Source organism: Cebus imitator, unplaced genomic scaffold (assembly GCF_001604975.1).
Source record: "Cebus imitator isolate Cc_AM_T3 unplaced genomic scaffold, Cebus_imitator-1.0 Scaffold201, whole genome shotgun sequence".
Taxonomy (NCBI): domain Eukaryota; kingdom Metazoa; phylum Chordata; class Mammalia; order Primates; family Cebidae; genus Cebus; species Cebus imitator.
Window position 1 is genome coordinate 2,814,657 of NW_016107516.1, and position 22,063 is coordinate 2,836,719.

Consider the following 22,063-nt stretch of genomic DNA (forward strand, 5'->3'; position numbering starts at 1 on the left):
TTTTGGAAAAAAGAGAAAAAAAAAAGAAAAAGAAAGAAAGAGAGAAAGAAAGAGGAAGAGAAAGAGGGAGAGAAAGAGGGAGAGAGAATGGGAGTCTTGCTTTATTGCCCAGACTAGAATGCAGTCTAAAAATGGGTATTGAAAACCTCTTTTATGCCAATAATTGTGCTTAACAATGGAGACAGGAAGGAATAAGGGAGGAAAATAACAAACAAGCAGCCAACCAATATTTGATTTAAACCTGTGAAATGCTTTGCAAGTACTGAGGAGTGATTTACTTCCAATTATGTAGTCACTTTTAGAGTAGGTGTGATGTGGTACTGATAAGAATGTGTGTTTTGTGGATTTGAGGTGGAGAGTTCTAAAATGTTTATTAAGTTTACTTGTTCCGGGTCTGAGCTCAAGTCCTGGATATCCTTTTTAATTTTCTATCTCATTGATCTATCTAATATTGACAACATGATGTTAAAGTCTCCCACTATTATTTTGTGGGAGTTTAAGTCTCTTTATAAGTCTTTGCATAAACCTTATGCATCTGGGTGCTCCTGTATTGAGTGCGTATATATTTAGGATTGCTAACTCTTCTTGTTGCATTGATCATTTTACCATTATGTAATGTCCTTCTTTGTCTTTTTTGATCTTTGTTGCTTTAAAGTCTACTTTCTCAGAAGCGAGAATTACAACTCCTGCCATATATATATATATATGCTCTCCATTCGGTTGGTAAATCTTCCTCCATCCCTTTGTTTTGAGTCTTTGTGTATCCTTGCATGTGAGATGGGTCTGGATGCAGCATACCCACGGGTTTTGGCTTTTTATCCAATTTGCCTGTCTGTGTCTTTTGATTGGGGCATTTAGTATATTTAAATTTAGGATTAATAATAATGTATGAGAGTTTAATACTGCCATTTGATGCTAGCTGGCTGTTTTGCCCATTAGTTGATGTAGATTCTTCATTATGTTGATGCTCTTTACCTTTTGGTATACTTTTGGAATGGCTGATACTGGTTGTTCCTTTCTAAGTGTAGTGCTTCTTTCAGAAGCTCTTGTAAAGCAGACCTGGTGGTGATGAAATCTCTGAGTACTTACTTGTTCACAAAAGATTTTATTTTTCCTTCACTTATGAAGCTTAGTTTGGCTGGACATGAAATTCTGGGTTGAAAGTTCTTTTCTTTAAGGATGTTGAATATTGGCCCCCACTCTTCTGGCTTATAGGGTTTCTGCTGAAAGATCTGCTGTGAGTCTGATGGGGTTCCCTTTGTGGGTAACCCGACCTTTCTCTCTGGCTGCCCTTAGCATTTTCTCCTTCATTTCAACCCTGGTGAATCTGACGATTTTGTGCCTTGGGGTTGCTCTTCTTGAGGAATATCTTTGTGGTGTTCCCTGTATTTCCTGGAGTTGAATATTGTCCTGCCTTGCTAGGTTGGGAAAGTTTTCCTGAATAATATCCTGAAGAGTATTTTCCAGCTTGGATTCATTCTCTTCGTCACATTCAGGTACACCTATCAAACACAGATTAGGTCTTTTCACATAGTCCCATATTTCTTGGAGACTTTGCTCATTCACTTTTAGCCTTTTTTCTCTAATCTTTTCTTCTTGTTTTACTTCATTTGAGTTGGACTTCAACCTCTGCTATCCTTTCTTCTGCTTGGTCAATTCGGCTGTTAAAACTTGTGCATACTTCATGAAGTTCTCGTATTGTGTTTTTCAGCTCCATTAATTCACTTATATTCCTCTCTAAATTGTCTATTCTCTAGGATTTCGTCAAACCTTTTTTCAAGGTTCTTAGTTTCCTTGCATTGGGTTAGAACATGTTCTTTTAGCTCACAGAAGTTTCTTATTATCCACCATCTGAAGCCTGATTCTGTCAATTCATCACATTCATTCTCCAACAGGCCTTGTTCCCTTGCTGATGAGGAGCTGCGGTCCCCTGAAGGAGGAGAGGCATTCTGATTTTGGGAGTTTTTAGCCATTTTGCGCTGGTTTCTTCCCATCTTTGTGGATTTATCCACCTGTCATCTTTGTAATTGCTGACTTTCAGATTGGGTCTCTGAGTGGACATCCAGCTTGTTGGTGGTGATGTTATTTTTGTTTCTTTGTTTTCCTTCAGCGGACGCCCCTCCCCAACAGAGCTGGACCTTCCTGGGTTCAGCTGTGCTTGCTGTGAAACTCTCAACCATCAGCGTTTCCAATTGCTGTTTTTTTGTGAGGGTGGGACCAGCTGACCCTGATCACTTGGCTCCCCGCCTCAGAGCCTCCTTTTTTTCTTTTCCTAATTGAACAGTCGATTCTCTCCCAGGTGCCCCAGTCGCCTGCCGAAAAGACACCAGGGTCTATGCAATTTCCCATGTGGTGACCTCACTGAGCGGTGCTGAGATTCATGCCACTTTTCTGCCTGGGAATCTCCCGGTCTGGCTCCTGGCTTCAGTCCCCTTTTCAATCAGCTGAATAGGCGACTCTGCCTTCCCGGAGCTCTAAACGCCAACTAAAAAGGCACCCAGTCCTGCATACTCTGCACTGAGAACCGCTGCGCCAGGACGCCGCCACTGGCCAAAAGAGTCACGCTGGCGACCCATGGGGCTCCTCTGCTGGGAATCTCCTGGTCTGTAGGCAACAAAAATTCATCTGGAAGTCTGGCGTCCACTCACTCCCTGTGCCTTCACTGGGAGCTGCAATCCTGACCTACTGCTAGTCGGCCATCTTGGATCTCTGTCCAATATTTCCACAAATGTAATTCATCATCAATAAAGTTGTATAGCAGAAGCATGTTGGGCTCATAAAAATATAGTTCAGCACATTATAAAAAAAAATGGGGAAGAAAATCACTTTCTCAACTTATAAAATTTATAAAATTTATAAAATGTTTTTATTTAATCAAAAATCCAAATAACTTTAATGAATCTATGCTTAAAATCAGATTAAGCTTAATTTAAAATCTATAGTTATATAAGACCTCTACACACAGAACAAACCAGAGAGTTTTATTTAAGGAAAACCTTAACAAATGGAGAGATAAACCAGGATCATGGATTGCAGACTCGGCATTAGAGAGATGCCAAATCTAGCCCGACATTAAGCACCCAGTCACAATAAAAATTCTTAGAAAAAATAGGAGCAGAAAGAAACTTCCTGCCTTAGTCCATTTTGTGCTGCAATTAAGGAATACTTGAGACTGAGTAATTTATAAAGAAAAAAAGATTTATTTGGCTCACAATTCTGATACCTGGAAAAGTTAAGACTCGGCACCTGGTGACAGCCTTACATCACTTTTACTCATGGTAGAGGGCAAAGGACAGCTGGTGTGTGCAGAGATCACATGGCAAGAAGGGAAGCAACAAGGCAAGAGGGGAAGCAACAAAGCTAGAGAGGAGGTGGCCAGACTCTTTTTAACAACTGGCTCTTGAAGGAATTAATAGAATGTGAACTCACTCATCTCCCTGTACCACCCCAGGGAGGGCATTACTCTATCAATGAGGGGATCTGCCCTGCACCTCCCAACAGGCCCCACCTCCAACCCTAAGGATCAAATCAACATGAGGCTTGGCAGAGTAAAACATACAAACTATAATACCTTCCTCTAACCTCATAAAAAGCCTTCTGCCAGGCATGGTGGCTCATGCCTGTAATCCCAATACTTTGGGAGGCTGACTTGAGATCAGGAGTTCAAGAACAGCCTCCTCAATGTGGTGAAATGCCATCTCTACTAAAAATACAAAAATTAGCCAGGGGTGGTGGCGGGCACCTGCAATCCCTGCTACTTAGGAGACTGAGGCAGAAGAATTGCTTGAATTGGGAGGCAGAGGTTGCAGTGAGCTGGGATTATGCCACTGTACTTCAGCCTGGGCAAGAGAGTGAGACTCTGTTTCAAAATTTAAAAAAACTAAAATTAAGAGGCTTTTTTTTTGAGACAGAATCTTGCTCTGTCGCTCAGGTTGGAGTACAATGGCACAATCTCTGCTCATTGCAACCTCCACTTCCCGGGTTCATGTGGTTATCCTGCCTCAGCCTCCCTAATAGCTGGGATTACAGATGTGTGCCACCGCACCTGGTTAATTTTTATATATTTAGTAGAGACGGGGTTTTACCATGTTGGCCAGGCTGGGCTTAAACTCCTAACCTCCAGTGAACTGCCTGCCTTGGACTCCCCAAAGTACTGGGATTACAGGTGTGAGCCACAGCACTCAGCCTGGCATCTTCTATTTACAATAAAAAAAAACAAAAAACATCATGCTTAATTTTGAAATGCTGAACACTTTTACCTCTAAGATTACACATATAACAATGCTTCTAGGCACTGATTTGACAACATACTGGAGGTTCTAGCCAGTGCAATAAGACAAAGGAAAAGAAAAACAATACAATTATTGAAAAGAAATAGGCCTTCATTATCATAGAGAGCCATTTATGCTTATATAGACGGAAAATCCAAAAGATTCTAGAAAGAATTAAAAATAAGTGAAATTAAGCAAGGTCTCTTTACATAAGATCACAGTACCAAAATTGATTATATTTATATGCCCACAAATAATGAGAATACATTTTATAAATACTTATAACATCAAAAATCCAAGTAATTTGAAATAAATCTATAATTAAAATTAAAGTTTAATCTAAAATCTATAGTTATATAAGACCTCTACACACAGAACAAACCAGAAAGTTTTATTTAAGGAAAACCTTAACAAATGGAGAGATAAACCAGGCTCATGGATTGGAAGACTCAGCATTAGAGAGATGCCAAATCTAGCCCCACATTAATCCATACAAATTTAATGAACTCCCAATAAAAAAATCCTGCAGGCTTTTAACGAAAATAAACTGCTACTAAAATTTATATGGAAAGGAAAAAGGAACCAAACTAAGTACAATAAACCTGAATAGGTGAGCTTACTCCACCCAATATAAGGATATATTTTAAAGCTATAATGAGACATTATGATACTGTACAAAAATAGAAAAATGGACCACTGGAACAGAGTCCAAAAATAAACACAGGCATATATGGCCTACTTGATTTATTAAAAAGCCAGGATGCACAGCAAAGAGTCTTCTCCATACATGGTGATGGCTGAGTAAACAGTAAATGGGAGGGGAACACAGGAGCCCTATTCTTATATAATCACAAAAATAAATTTTAGATGTACTACAGTAAAGGAAAATAATAAAGCTTCTAGGGGGAAAAATTTCATGATGGTGTACCAGAGAAAGATTTTGTAAACAAAAACACAACAAATTGTAAAGAAAAAGACTGGTTTAGGCTACACATATAGATAGTAAGGAACTGCTTTTTATCAACACAAACCATTCATAGAGTGAAATGGCCAGAGTAGGGGAAAATATTTGCAATACACATAATTAATAAAGGGTTCATACTTAGCATACGTCAACAATTCCTAGGAACCCATAAAAAGATGAACGACAACCAAACTGAATAAAAAAGAGAGAATAAACAGGAACTTCACAGAAGGGGATATTCCAATGGCCCATAATCTTAAATCTCAATCATCAGGGAATTATAAATTAAAATCACAACCACCATTACATGCTGGTAAGAATGTTTAAAAGAAAAATACTGATACTACAAAGGACTAGTGAGGATGTAGAGCAACTGCAACTCTCAAACATTACTGGTGGGAGTATAAACTGTTATAAGCACTTTGGAAAATTATTCCAACAAAAACATGCATAATATGAACCAGCAATACCACCACCAAAAACAGGTACAATGATGTTCACAGCAGTACCATTCATAAAAGCCTAACAGTAAAAACAACCCAAATGTCTTTCCAACATTAAAACTGATTAATTATGGAATAATCATGGAACAAAATACTGTACAGTGGTTAAAAATGCTGCTACATGCAACAACACGGATGAATCTCACAGTGTAAGCAAGGAAGTATTACAAAGTTCAAAAACATGCAAAACTAATGCGTGATGCTAGTCAGAACTGTGGTTGAGAGAAAAGGATTTGTGACTGAGGAGTACGGGAGGGACTTTTGGAGTCTGGTAATGTTTTACTTTTTGACCAGGATAATGGTTTCATGAATATGGTCACATTTTAATAGTTCATCCAATTGCACATTTATGTATATATTTTTCTGATGTATGTATGCATATCGTGTGTGTGTGTGTGTGTGTGTGTGTGTGTGTATTTTTTTTTTCCTGATGTACTATGGCCCTCAATAGTATCTTAGCTATGGTTCTGGATGTAGTTCTAGATGCCTACCTTCTTTTGGTTCTTGATTTCCATACCTGAAGCATCCAATAGCTTTCAAAAAACTGTCTTTTAACCATGGGGTTAAGTTTCTGAAGTTTGTTAATTTAAAAGTTTTAATATTTCATGAGTCTGTCTCAAGTTTTGTTCAAACCAATCTCACATCTTCAAATGCTGTATTTATCTGGCACTATGACTTCAATCAAGCCTAAAATCTCACGATTTACATAGACAAAACAAAAATCATCACCTCTATATTACAGGTAAAACTGAGTCCCCAAAAAGATTACGTTGAAGCCCTCACCTCTAGTGTCTGTGAATGTGAACTTATTTGGAAATAGAGTCTCTACAGATGTATTTAACATGTAAATTAAGATGTGGTCATACTGAAGTGGGGTAGGCCCTTGATCTGTAGGACTGTTGTCCTATTGAGACATACAGGGAAAATGTCATGTGACAACAGAGCAGAGATTGTAGTAATGCAGCAATAGGCCAAGAAACACTGAAGACAGCCAGCCACAGCCAGACACTAGGCCAGAAAGAGTCAAGGAAGGATTCTATCCAGAGTCTCAAAGAGAACATGGCCTTGCTTACACCTTGATTTCAGACTTCTAGGCTCCAGAGCTGGGAGAGAATAAATTTATGTCGTTTTAAGTCACCCAGTTTGTGGTATTTTATGGCAGCCCACACTTCCATGTACGCAACATCTAATTCTCACATCAATCTTCCATTCAATAACCTTTGCAACATTTTCCCATCTGTCCGGTAACTCCAAAATTACCAATTTTCCACCACTTCTTATATCCTAGAATCATTAAAAGGTATTACTTTGTCTTTTAATTATCTCATTTCTAAACCTTTCCCTTCCATTTCTATCATTAGAACCCTAATTCAGGCCTCAATAACTCTACAACTAGAGTACCTCACTTATTGCTATTTTTTTTTCCTTGTATCATTTCTCTCTTCTCAAACTTTCAGACACCCTATCACATCATAATCTAAAAGCACTCAGTCTGACTCTATTCTGCTTCCTTCAATACATAAACACAACTGGTTACCAGTAACACATTTTGTTCTTTATTGGCCAGTCTTTCACAGTACCTAGAATAGTCTCTGGTAGACTTGGTGCTCAATTAAATATTAACAGCCACTAACATAAACTTACTACTGCCTCCACACCATCTTTCACATTTCACAAGTTCATATTATGCCAATTCATACCATTACTGACTCATTTCATTCATTCTTAATTGATGTCTTACTCCATTTTTCACAAGTTTTATCACTTAAATCACTAAAAAACTCATTCTAAAAGTTTATCACTTACATCACTAAAGAAAAATGCCTTTTTGTAATTTCCCTCTCTCACACCTAGAAGTGTCTCAACATCTTCACTTATTATTTTCTCTTCCCTATCTAATAGAAAGAAGTGTCTTTTATTTCTAACACTAGCCTTTCTCCTCTTATGTTTTTAATGTTTCCACTTATCTCTTTTCCTGGACCTTGCCATTATCTATGAGCTTCTCCTGCTTCTCTCCCAAAGACACAGAAGTCTCATCATATAAATTAATTTTTTTTAAAAAAGCTTTTCAACTTTCTATAGTGGACACTTGTGGACAATATATTGTATTGGGCTACGGCAACATCATCATCCAGTTTCTATGAGCAGCAATGCCAGTGTCAGAGACAAGGCTATAATACCTAGCATCCAGGAGACAGAAAGTAATGACCTTGACAAACTGCCCCTCAATAGTATCTTAGCTATGGTTCTAGGTATAGTTCTAGATGCCTACCTTCTTTTGGTTCTTGATTTCCATACCTGAAGCATCCAATAGCTTTCAAAAAACTGTCTTTTAACCATGGGGTCAAGTTTCTGATGTTTGTTAATAACACCTTCACTGATGTCATGCCTTGGGCTGCTGCTGTAACAAAATACCATAGACTAGCTCGGTTACAGTATTTCCTACAGCTCTGGAGCATGAAAGTCTGAGACAAGGGTGCCTAAAAAATAGTGGATCTTTGCTTTAAGATGTGACATTTTTCTCCTAACCACTTTCACTAAAATTACTAAGAGTCTTGAATGCCCTTACCTCTAGTAAAAGTATTCATTTATCAAATAAGATTTTTCTTTGTACATTATTTTTTTCTTCTCTCCCTCTGATAGCTTATCCAATCAAAGTATCTCAATGTAAAAAAATTTCTGGCCCCCTACACTCTTCCCTTCCCTCTTCCTACTTTTTTTCTTCTCGCCCGCCCCCTTCTGCCTGCGTTCCCTTCTCTCTCTGAAACAGCTCATCCAATGCAAATACCCCAATCCTGGTAATTCCGTTTCACAAACTACCTCCTACCTCTCATACCTTACCCTTCTATCTCCCCTCTCACAAATTTTCAAGTACAGCTCAAAAATACACCACAAAGGCACCACAATTAAAATGCATGTGAAACCTTACTGGATTAATCCATCCTTTTATCATTCTTTCCTATTTATTCCTAGTTATTCCAAGTTAGTTCATATCTAACTCCTCCTTCCTTGCCCACAATGATATCCAAACACCATATAATCTACTTCTCAGATACAGTCCTCTCTTCAAATCCCTTTGCCAGATTGCCATTTGTCTCTGTAATCCTCTCTTTCCAAGGAACATTACAATGGTTGTCACCTTCACTTGTCTCTCACAGCTCCTAAATATCTTTTACATTTCTGCCAGAGCTATACAATGCTATATAAAGTCACAGATGGACTCAACAGCTACCTGCCTTCAAAAGTTCCTCAATGGCTACACAGTCTAATCTCATCAGCAAAGTCTTTAAAAATCCATGACTTCTCTCCATAAAGTTAATGCCTGATCCACAAGGGAACACTAATTCCTTCTAGAATCCTCATCTCAGTGGTCTTTTTTTAACTTGGAATGCCCTCTTTTTTATTGACTTTCTCTCACAGATGGAAATCTGAACTCTTCCTTCAAGATTCAGCTAGAAAATTAGCTACTCTAAGTCTTCCATCCCCAGTTAAATTGGTCCTCTTTCTATAATCTGACAATACTTTGTTTATATTTCTAACAAGATAATTCATTTTTGTTTGCTGTATTATTGTATTGTTTGTTGTATTTATATAGCACTTTATTGCAATTTAATTTCACAGCAATTCCGTGAATAAAGTATTATTTAGCCAATCTAACAGGGGAGGAAACAAGCAGAGAAGTAACTGGCTTTAAAACACACACACATATATACAGATAAAGACATGTTTCATTCCAATCTCCTGACAATTAAGTTTTACATTTGTTCCAGGCAAAGACTTCAAGGAACCTGGCAGAGTCCTTCCTACGTAACAGATGCTTTATAGGGTTGCGGGGTTTTGTTTTGTTTTGTTTTTTGTTTTTTTTGGTGAGACAGTCTTGCCGTGTCGTCCAGGATGGAATGCAGTGGCAAAATCTTAGCTCACTACAGCCTCAACCTCCCAGGCTCAAGCAATCCTCCCACCATACCCTCCTAAGTAGCTGTGACTACAGGTGAACTCCACCACGCCTGGCTAATTTTTTTGTTTTTTGGTAGAGATGAGGTCTATGTTGCCCAGGCTGGTCTCAAACAATTGGGCTCAAAACAATCCTCCTGCCTCAGCTTCCCAGGGATTACACGTGTGAGCCATGTGCCCAGCCTGCTTTGTGTTTTAAATATGTTTGAAACCACCCTGTTTTAACTGTCTAAACTCTTGAAGACATAGCTCAAAAGTCTCATTTTTAACTCTTCTAGTCCTTAATATTTTTGTAAGCTATATCATATCTCTTGGCATGTTGTTACAAATGTCATTTTATATATAAGCATGCCATTAATCTTACTAATGAGTTCATAAGCTTTAGAGAGCCAACATGCCTCATTCCACTGTGGTATCCTTTATACTCCCTAGCACATGGTTGTTGTTCAACAGTCCCCAATTTATCCCTTGTTCCAATCTCTAAGTCCTTTATTATTTTTTTTTTTTGCATGACAGATACAGATCAACTGTGACTAAACTTTACTTCTACCCTAACAGTAAATATTACTCAGGAGGCTGAGGGCAGGAGAATTGCCTGAACCCAGGAGGCGGAGGTTGCGGTGAGACGAGATCGCGCCATTGCACTCCAGCCTGGGTAACCAGAGTGAAACTCCAAAAAAAAAAAAAAAAAAAAAAAAATTTACTTAACCCATTCCTGAAATATAAAGCTCATATATAGGTCAGGGAAGTACTCTGATGGTAGAAAAATCTAGAGTGACTATTTTAGATGACTGTAGAGGGCAGCAAAGCAACAGTAGTATCCTCAAATAAAACCATGTATTTTTCTTAGGGAACTTCAAATTTGTTTTTATATTTCAACAGATGCTGTCAGGGTTTAAATTTTTGAAGGACAAGAGACTTTTGGGGATGCCAAATACAAATTTCACCAGCTACTTATATATTTAAACATTTTTATTATCAACTGAAAATGTCATGAAAATATATCAATGCCCAGATCCTTTTATATGAAAAACAAGCTTGATAAACAATGCAGTTTCAAAATAGCCACCATAATTGCTGAGTACTTTAAGAATCTAAAAGTTGAAAATGTTTTCTCATTGAAAACTATAAACATAATCTATCTCTTAATTTTATTTTCTTAAACACAGAAAAGAATATCAATAATCTAACTAGATAGTCTTATTTCCTGCTAATTAGTATTACTAATTCTAAACTTGATATGCCTTTTTGTTGTTCAAAGTCAGTCAACTGTAGGGTCTATACCAGTTTAAAACAAAAAAATTATAAATCCTTTGACATTGTACTAGTATACAACAATAAACAGAATGAACCTTGAAAAGGACTAGGAATTCCCTTACCGTCATTTCAATATTGAAGTTCACTCTGTTTTTAATATGAACTATGCAGAAAAACTGTATCAAGATAATCATATATTTATAACCTCAGAATTATTTACGGGAATGGGGAAGCTACTATAAAAATTGATAGTGAATACAACTGCATTATTTGCATGTTATACATTATCAAAGATTGTGTTGGTAGTAATTTTTTACTTCCTTTAACAAGCAGAAATGAAGAGTTTTAGGGTAACTACAGTAGCCATTAACATAAGCAGACTTATGATTTAGGGAGAAATGCTATCATGTTTTAGCCCTGTGCCCTTAAAGAAAAATATAGAAGTACTAGCTATTAAGTCTTCTTCTACTTGATTCTCTTCCAAAAAACTAAAGGAACTAAGAAACACTTTTTTATATTCTGCATTTAAAGTAAAGTAGGTAGGCTATCTCTAAGCAGGTTTTAAAAACTAGGCAGTTTACTGTCAGACTTAGTATTAAATTAAATGTATAGCCATGAATGGTTATCTCTAATATAAATCAGTTTTGTAGGGAGTCTGCATCTATAATGAAGGACATTTGTGAAATGAATCTTAATCTACCCCACACTAGCCACAGCTAAATTAGAAACCTTATTAATAATCTTCAAAACCTATGGCCTAAGATTTTGAGTAATAGCAATCGTGTCTATCATGAATAATTCATAGCAATAGTTACTATATTAACCTGATTTTACTACAGTTTACCAATACTAACATATCATTTATACTTTTTTCTTCTGAATTGAAGCAATAGAAGAGTCAAGGATACTCCTGACATTTTATATAATGTTCCCAGACACTCAGTTGGAGTCCTAGCCTGGCATAGTTTTATATTAGGATAATTAAATTACAAAACAGACTATCTTAAATTTACCCACTTCATTCCTAAAACTCAATTCCAGAGTCAGATGTGTCATACATAAAGCATGATACATCTCACAGAAGCTGCTTAACAGGTAAATAACATACAGCTGATTTTGAAGTAACAAAGTACAAGACTACTATTCTCCTAGGAAGCCAATTCTGCAAACATCACAAATTCAAAATGGGTAAGGCAATGGAAAACAGAATTGAAGAGAGGAAAAGGAATATTTTAAAAAGAAAAATCAGTGGAGAACTATCTCAAGTAACATTTTTAAGTCTATCAAGCTTTTCTAATTACAAGAGTACAAACTTCTTTAAGAATATATTCCTATCCTGTGTTCTGCATAACATAGCTTCTGCAACATAATACATATTACGCATAAGAAAGAATTTGTTTAGTTTGTTAAACAGGATATTTTACTGAAGAATTTCTTAGACCATTAATAAACTAATGCACATTGTAACTTTCCATCAGGGATATATCATTAGTTTTTCCTATTCCCGAATGTATTAAACCATGGTACTTTTTATTCCAAAAACCTATCTTCTGAGACTAGCACTTCACAGAAACACTTTAACAAAGACTGTTCTCAACCTGAAAGCATGAAAAAAATGAAAACAGAATTGCATGCTCACTGTATGCAACAAATGGTGAGGGAAGCCTTCCTGGAAAAGTCAATCTTAAACAAGGCCCTTCAGAATTTGATAAGGTAGGAAGGAAGAGCAGACAATGAAAGGTTTGGACCTGAACTATCCAAACTGGTAGTCACCAGGAACATCACACTTGACTATAAAACGCATTAAATGCAGCTAATCCAAACTGAAATGATCTGTAAGTATAAAATATCTACTGGATTTCAAAAACTTACCATGAAAGAAAATGCAAAATATCTCAATTTTTAATAACAATTGCATGCTGAAATAATTTTTTGGTTACACTGTGTTAAATATGATAAATTTCACTTATTTCTTCTTTACTTTTTTAATGTGACATCATGAAAACTTGAAATTACATGACTGGCATTATATTTCTATTAAAATGTGCTGGTTTAGACTAACCTTGATTTTGCCATTAAACTCTTAAATAAAATATGAGTGTCTACTACATGCCAAACACATAGGGAAACAAATAGTGAACGAAAGGGTGAAGCATATTTCTTTCAGAAGATAACATCTGGTAAATTCATAAACGAAAATGCTATAATAAATAGCACTTGTCAAGCGAAGAAAGAATGATCTGATGTTGTCTTTCAAAATACAAACGTCCCAATCCTTAGACTCCCTCCACACCTCAGCTGTCTAACAAAAATTGTTGATCTAGTATAAGTCCACAGTGGGGCCTGGCCATATTGTTCTGAAAAAGATTCCCTAGTAACTGATTAACTCGCACATCCTATCTTCACAGGCTCTAGCTATTCGAGAATAGTGATTTACAGCCCCACTCCCTTTTTCTGTTATTTTATTTCTTATGATGAAATCTAGGCTGACAGCCTAAAAAGCCTCTACTGGGTGCAAAAGCCAACCTATTTAAAGTAAGAACAAGTTTGATTCTTGTTTTTTTAAACATTAAAGTTAAAGGAAACCAAACAAAGTTGTTTACACATGGCTCACATTCCAGTTTATGAGTATCTACTCACAATGCAACAGGTCTTCCCTAATCATCTTATTTAGCAGAATGAATGGTGGGCAGTCAATAGACTTGCAAGAAAAACAATCTCCTGGATGCTATATTCAAGAAAACAGGTAAAATTCACAATATAAGTATATAATATCCTTTCTAAAACAACTATAGTACCTGCAATATGGCTATATCTAGACTCACAGGAGGCAAGCCTCATTAAAATTTGTAATTGAAAAGTTACATTATAATTAGTGACTCTTCTAGAAAAAAAACCTTGAAGCCTACCCTTAATAAAGTTTCATAACATTTTTTTTTTTTTTCTGAGACAGAGTCTCGCTCTGTTGCCCAGGCTGGAGTACAGTGGCTCAGTCACAGTTCACTGCAGTCTCCTCCTCCCAGGGTTCAAGTGATTCTCCTACCTCAGTCTCCTGAGTAGCTGGGATTACAGGCACCTGCCACCATGCCCAGCTATTTTGTATTTTTGGTAAAGATGGAGTTTCACCATGTTGGCCAGGCTGGTCTCAAACTCCTGACCTAAAGTGATCTGCCTGCCTCAGCCTCCCAAAGTACTGGGTTTATAGGAGTAAGCCATCGTGCCAGGCTTCACAAGAGATTTTAAATAAATGATTAAACCCTATCAGAGCTTATTCTGATAAATAAAATCATAAATTTTATAAAATTCAGGAAAGAACATATATTCAAGAATTTAAAGACTATTTTAGACAAAAATATATGAGATACTCAAGCATATGACAGATTAAGGGTGCTCAGATTTTGGATCTGTGTGCATGGTACACAAAATTGTCTTTAAAGTTTCATTACTGACCTAAGTGTTATTTGATTTTAACCTACATTTACATATTAATAGTAATTATTAACTGTCTCATCTTTTACAAACCATGTAGGCTTACTGTCAATTTTTAGGAAGATTTTAATAGATTACAGAATATGTTACAGCAATGCATTATTTACTCACTAATGTTTAATGGTTAAAAGTTACAGAATGTCAAAATGCTCTCTTAATTATCATAGGCAGCGTCCCTTCAATAATTTTCAAGTAATTAGCAATAACCCTTAAGTTTTATTCCCACACATACAAAATATACATCAGAATTGCCGAATTACTAAATTGTAAGCAGATGTAAGTGTAAGTGACATAAACAAGGTAAACACATATAATACACACAATTGACCAGCTTTTCCAATTCTTATTTCTGATGCTGTAGATAGATGCAAGGAAGGAAGATTTGATCTTTTCTGCTTGCTTCTAAATTTGGGTTACTTTCCAAAAACATCTGTTTAGGATGCAGAAAGACTCAAATCCGCAATATGTACTATATACCCCAACTGATACCATTAGTAACTTACAGCAGAATCAAATTGTGACTCCCTTCTCCAACTTCTATCTTCAATATAATCACTAACATTTTAAGTGACCTTAGGAACTGCCAAATCTTAAAACACATTGGACACCATTAATAGTCAACTAGGTTTTATACAATTATACAATTAATTTGACTGTATTCTAATATTCTGAACACTCATCATCTGTATATTTATATGAAGTAAATTTAACAAATATTTGAAGATCACTGACTGGACTATACAGTCAATATAAAGATGTAAAATACAAATACGGCAAGCCAATTTGAAAACTCAATTATTCAGGACATTGGTGTAGAATTTAAGAATCACTAACACTAGCCTAGTTAGTTTACGCTGTGCAATATAATAAATGCTAATATTTAAGTGTTACTATATTTCATGCACTTTCCCAAGTGTTTTATTCTGTCATTTAACCCTCACAAGATCTCTATTCGCAAGTTGGTAACGTTATCTCTTATTAAAACAAGAGAAACTTCAAGTTTCCAAGGTTAAATAACCTGCCAATGATTTACAGATAGAGAGAGAAAAGGAGGAAGGGAGGGAAGAACAGGGAGGGAAGGAAAAACGTATCTCAATAAGATCTGACCCAAATGATTTTTTTAAACTGACTTTTTTTCTCACTGCACATCATAAGCCTTTATATAACGGGTTAGGTTTCCCTTTTCCGGGCAAATCAAATACTTCATGAACACCAAACTGTTCTATAATCATGTTTCCTTTAGGTCGATCACCAAGTTATAAGCACCTTGAAGCCAGGACTCTGTCTTATTGATGTATTATGTCCCCAAGCACCTATCAAGTAGTCAAAAGGCTTTTGAAAATTCCATATCATATTAGATCTTCTTTTCTGTGATCTTTTAAACATCCATCTTAAGATAAAGCCTTGCTGAAAATGGAAAGAGGCAAAGAATCCCAGAGTCAAACGGGACCTCACAAAGGTCAAACAGTCTATATTCTTATTCATCACTACCATATCCATGCTAATTTTCTCTACGTCAACCCAAAAAAATTGTGGGAAGAAAAAGTGAAATAAATCTGATCATCTATGAATTGATTATTGCCATAATAAAGAAACTTAGAATTTCATAATTAAATGAGGTTTATCGAGTCAGATGATGCAGTCCCCTTGACACTTAAACCTAAGAATTTCTTAGGCTTAAAAACAAACAAACAACTGGCAATCTGACAATCTGTAAAATTCTCATTTTAAAAGTTCAATTCTCCAAATAAGACAATGCACACCCCAAAACAGCCAGCCAGCAAATCTGATATAAATATTTTATAACTTTCAGAATACCACGTCCACCAGTTTTGAGGAATATTTTTATTAACACGATACAGTTTAGTTAAGGCCACGCTGCATATCAAACATATCGACATATCAAAAATAACAGCAAAAAGAAAAACCTGTATGTGATAAAACAAGTAAAGCATTCTCAACATATCATCAGCTATAGTCATCTTTTTAAACCTTAAAAATCTTTTCAACTCTAAAACTGGCTCGACGCAAATACCAATCACATACCAAACCTTGTAAGTAGTACTATGAATGTCATTATAACTCTGTTAACTAACAGTAGTTAAGTCAACAATTTGTTAAATTAACAGCTTACTTGAAAATTTTACTTTCATACTATTAAGCTTCCATAAGTCATAACAATTGTGCCTATTCAAAGACTGAATTCTAAAATAAAGGTTGATGGAAAAAACTCTTCATAAGAGTTCACAAATTAGGGTGTTACAACACTATAAGCCAAAAAAGGATGCTCTTTAAATGAGTAGCACACAGGAATACAAAACTGGTGTCTACCTCTACAACAATAAGAGTTGACTCTAAAGACTACACCTACTCTAAAACACAGTCCATTTGCCTACGCTGCTTAAGTTTTTAGGCTATAAAATAAAATAGCAAATCCTTCCAATACCACATTGTTAAGGAGATTTTTAAAAATTGTGTTCTTCTTCCATGTGAAAACCAAGATGTTCCTTCTAAAGCAATCAACAATTCATTTTCACAACCACTAAGAAATTACAATGTAAATAATTTCTGTATCACCTATTCATATTACCCGGCTTCAGTCTTCCACAGAGCTTTGCCTAACTAGACCCGCCCCTCTGGAGGTATAAATATTCTCTCAGTCCTTAACATAAACGAAGTCAGGATAGTAAACTGGTAAGGTCCCCTCCAACTATCCTCTCACTCAATTGTGAGCAACATCCCCAATTCTCCTTCATAAAATAGAACAGCACACAAATTCAACCTAGTTTCTGGCATCAATTTAAAAAGATATAGCATTAACAACTTTGTCTTGGAACCAAGTATCTGGGGATATAGAAACAGTGTACAAATAATAACAGTTCATTTATCATACTATACTCTGTGTAAATCAGAAACTTTAATTACAGTGCTGGAAACGTGCTGGTAAACCGGTAGTGGAAATTGTCAGCCCAGAAGCAGCACTCAATCCCATCATGCAAACTTTGCTACCCTCAAAACCAACTACCCTGACTCACCTATCGTGTAATAGGATTCCTCTTCTTCTAAATCACACTACCCAAGAAATTTGCACACATCTCTCCTTTTAATACTGGTAAAACTTCAGTTTAAGGTTTCATGAAATACTGAAAGCCAATCTTTGAGCAAGCTTAAGTTCTGCCCCTCCACTTTTCTTACCAAGTTAAGATCCCTCAAATAAATAACGTCTCTCAATGTTTTAATACTATTCCTTCCACCAAAGACTTCTCGCAGTATTTTAAGACTATTCCTCCCACCAAAGACTGGTGTCCTTATTTTCCCAAATCACTGCCTTTCATTACGTCCATTTCCCTTGCATGAAAAGCAGACTTTTTTTTTTTTTCAGCACGATCCTTAATAAGTAGGCTTCTAGTCTGCCATACCTGGGAACAAAACTCACAGAGACTAGCTCCCAAATATGACAGGAAAACAGTAACATAACACGAGGAAAGAGATGGAAAACTGGCGTGTGACTATTTTGGTTAGAACAGCCGGGCACAGTTCATAAAATCAGGTATTTAACACGTAAACCCTGTTCCTGGGGGGTTGCTAAAATAAGCACGGATAGTGTGAGAGACGTCCCACAAGCTGGAAGGCAGGGACCAGGCTCAATCTAAAGAGATCCAGAAGCTGCCAGGGCAGAGGCGGGGACCGCCAGACGGAAGAAAACTGGCTGTAAGGGATGCTGCGGCTGGGTGGGCTAAGACGGTGCTTTCTCCAGGGTGGAAGGCCTAGAGAAGTGGACCCGGAGGCTTCATTCCGTCGGGCTCCGGTCCCTAGGGTTTCTGGGCTCCCAGCTCAAGTTTCACCGGGGGAAAAAAAGCAGCCAACATGCATCCCGGTACCTTAACCCACGAGCCTGCGCTCTCCGCTCCAGGGCAATGAGCTAGAAGTAACGGTCCCCGGAGCAAACACGGAGCTCGGCGCACTAAGCACCATCGCCAACCCTCGGCCATCCGAGCCGCGACCCGCGCGGCCGCGGGGGAGGGGAGCCAGCCGCCGGCGCAGCACTAGCTGGCCCGGCCCTTCCAGGGCCTCGCCCCGGGCGCGGCGAAAAGTTTCCAGCCAAAGTCCTCTGCACTCGCTCGCGCAGCCAACCGCCAAACACAACCGCCTCGCTGCCCGGGAGAGCTGCTGGGCAGAGCCGGCCGCGGCGCCCGCACCCTCAGTGGCGTCTCCCACGCCGGCCGCCGAGATTCACCTACCACAGAGCCGGGAGAAAAGCAGCAGCGGGAAGAGCAGCAGCAGCAGCGGAGGTGGCGTCGGGGGCTGCAGCAGGAGCCCGGCTCCGAGGACAGAAGCGGAGGAAAGTTGTGTTTTGCCGCCTCCGGGACACAACAAGGCCGGCCGCGGGGTCCGCGCCATCCCCCACCCTCCCCCCGGCCCGCTCGCCCGCCCGTCCTCCCGCTCCCCCGGCCCCGGCGCCTCCGGCTCTGGGCGGCGGCTGTGGAAGGTCCGGCGCGCGCGTCCCCAGCTCCCAGCTCTAGCGCCGTCGCTGCCGGCTGACACTCAGCCGAGCGCTGGCGGCTGCTTCGACACCGCCGTCGCCGACGCCACTGCCGAGGCTGAGGCGGGAGCCGCCCGCCGCCGCCGCCACTCCCCTCCCCCCGGCAACAGCCCGCCTCGAACTCCTGGGAACTCGGAACGCACCACCCCGCCCCACGCGGGAGGGGGGAAAGTAGCCGACCCTCAGAGCGGGCTCCCGACTCGCCCGCCCTCCCCGCACAACTTCAGCTCCCGTCTGATCCCCGGGCGCAAGCCCTGTCTCCTCCCACCCCGCCCTCCTACACACGCTCCTCCCCTTTCAAAAAAAAAGCAACTCTTTTCATCCACTTTGATAACGGGGTTTTTCCCAAAGCAGAGATTTAAAAGGGGCAGGAAAATCTGGAATAGGTTAGTCGGCCCCGCCCCTCGTTCCTGCCTGGTTTCCCCCCTCCCCTGCCTTTCCAATGGTCTCGCCTACTCCTCCCCTCTTGGGTCCACCGAGGCCCCAGCGCCGACTGAGGCGAGGGCTGCGGGACAATCACGCTACGCGCTTGCCTCTCCCGGGCGGCGCTCTCCCTCTGGCGGGGACCGGAGACGACGTGGGGTGGGAGAGGAAGGCAGGAGGGGGCTGCTCTTCCGTTGCCCAAGCTAATGGTTCCTGTGTAGGAAGCTGTACGCAGCCTGTTGGACTAGTAATCTTCCTCCTCGCTGGGGCGCGGGGGACTGAAGGGAGAGACTTTCTCCTCCTTCCTGCTCCCTGGGACAGCTGTACTCTCCGAATCCCTCCCTCCTTCCCAGCCCACTTCCCCGCTCGCCGAGGCACGTTTGCTCAGGCGTTTTTCCTGCTCTTTTCCCTGGTAGGGCGGCTTGGTGGAAGGGTCGGCGGAGCTGGGCGAGGAGAGGGGTCTCAGAAGGTTTGCTTTCTCGCTGTTGCTTCTCACTGGCCGCTGGGCTGTCCACTTTCTCCGCCAGGCAACTGGCAACAGGAGGCCATGGATTTCCCCTAGCGAGTGCGTTGGTGTTTTTTGTTGGTTTTGTTTCGTTTGCATGTTCGTATGTGTAGTTTTATTTTCTTGTCTGTTTTCCTTTGGACTGATCGCAGAGACGCGACCTCGGGAAGCATTAAACATTTGCCCGTAAGAGGAGCGTCTGTGGTCCACCATGACCCTCGCTTACCCCAGGTGGCTGCCCGCCCTGCCCTCTCCATCCTCCCGCCTTGCACAGTACCGGCGATTGACCTTGGAGCCACTGCCACATCGGTTCTGCGGGGGGAGTAGGAGGGTGGACAATTTGGACTGTCCGGCGTAGGGGGTGGATTGAAGGCGGAGGACACCAGTCCACAGGCCTGACACCATTAATTTTTTGTAGCTCCTGTCATCTCCACCAGATAGCCGTGTGTTCCAATAACGGGAAAGCTGAACAAGGATCAGCCGCCCAGGAATTAGCCTGTCAAAGCTCAACTAATGCTTGCTTGCGGCCAAGACCACGCTGTCTTCGGCTTTTGGTCACTAGGGTCTTCCCAACTTCCGCCCGCTGGATTACAAGGCTTTACTCACCTCCAAGGCTACAAGCCATTCTGTACCCTGCCCACCTCTTCTTTTCTTTCTTAACTTCTGCCTCCCAGCCAGTCTCCCAGCTCTCGGTCCACCTTTTTCCCTCCATCCCTTTCCTATTCCTCCCTCCCTGTGTCTGTCTGCCTCTGTCGTTCCCTGTAAGCCTGTGTCCTGCAGCCAAGCCTTTCTATCACCTATTCTCAAGATGGACTTATGAATAAACCTTGTTCTGCATCGCTCCGGAAGATCCCCTGATGAGGATCATAATTGACAAAATGTAGCTATTGTGACATTCCTCGGCTGTGCTGACACCACCTTTTCCCTTGAGAAAATTTCTTTTCCTGTATTCGCATTCCCTAAACCTAATTTCACTGCTAAATTTAGACAGCCCACTGCGCAGCCACTAGCTAATTATCTGTTTAGATAGCACTTTAACACGTTGTTGAGATTCAGTTAAATGTTAACCAAAATTTTAATATCACTAGCCAATTTCATTCCCCCAGGTTTTCCCTGATGGTTCCAAATCTCCAAGAAAAATAATTGAGCCAACATTTCCAAAGATGCCAAAGGCTTAACTTGGGTGGGGCCATTAGGCAATTGCTACAGAGACCATAAGGAATTAGCAGATTTAGTTCTTCTCAAAAATATAATATGGAGCTATAACAAATATATTTCCTCCCTATTTATAGAAATTGAATAGTGGCCTGCTATGATCTTCTCTGACCTAAAGTGAAGAGAAAGCATGGAAGAGAAGTATTTGTAGATCTTATATAAGCATTAAAAGAGCACCATGCTGGTGTTTTATGTGCATATATGTATTATGTTCTAACAATAATAATTTGTGTTTATACAGCATCTTCAACTCAAGATGTCAAAGCACAAGCTCACTTCGGAAGGTAGCAATTACTATTATCTCTACTTGACAGCTGCAAGAACCTAGGCACAGAGTTTAAGTGCTCTGCTAATACTACCAGCCATATGTGGTGGTTATCCTGCCAGAACCAAGTTATTGCCTTCCAGTGGACACCATTGACCTCTCAAGATTATTCTTTAAGTTAAAAAGAATAAATTTACTAAGGTAACTCAAATTTCTACTTTCTATAGTAAAAGTATCCAATCTTAAATAACATTCTCCTCAGATGAATGAATTTTAGACATACCCACCCCAAGCTTTCCTGTTGGAATTTTTTACTGGCTACAGAAAGAGATTTTACATTACATATACAACTGATTTTTTTCAAGGGCAGAAATACTGTTAATTTTTTATAAACCTTTAACATGAGATTATTAGTGGGTTCTATGCCATTACAGATAAGTTCACATTTATTGTTTGAGTAACAAACTGTTTTAAGGAATGCGTAATTATAACTAACATTAATATTTCTGACACCACTGAATAACAAAGTATGCATGTATTTTTTTCAGAAAAAAATTATCTGAACAGAAAGCAACATAATCCTAATGCCAACAATGGTTTCATTGTTTTGGATTAAAAGTACTGATGGTGTCCATCCTACTTTCGGCTCAAAGCTTGTTTGCCAATTATCAAGG

At 39.4% G+C, this 22,063-nt stretch overlaps 1 protein-coding gene across 5 annotated transcripts in view; it reads right to left on the reverse strand.

Moving 5' to 3' along the window:
* The window catches only part of NECTIN3 (nectin cell adhesion molecule 3), a 136,489-nt gene extending 115,762 nt beyond the window's left edge, over positions 1-20,727 (reverse strand). For 4 of the 5 annotated variants that reach the window (XM_017547835.2, XM_017547836.1, XM_037745459.1 and 1 more), the window contains exon 1: positions 18,680-19,098. In XM_017547835.2, the coding sequence (XP_017403324.1) occupies positions 18,680-18,839 (160 nt within the window). In that variant the 5' untranslated portion in view covers positions 18,840-19,098. Of the gene's footprint in view, positions 1-18,679; positions 19,099-20,515 lie in introns of those variants that run through there. The other variant, XM_037745458.1, reaches the window with a different exon arrangement.
* Between the last annotated feature and the right edge of the window lie 1,336 nt (positions 20,728-22,063).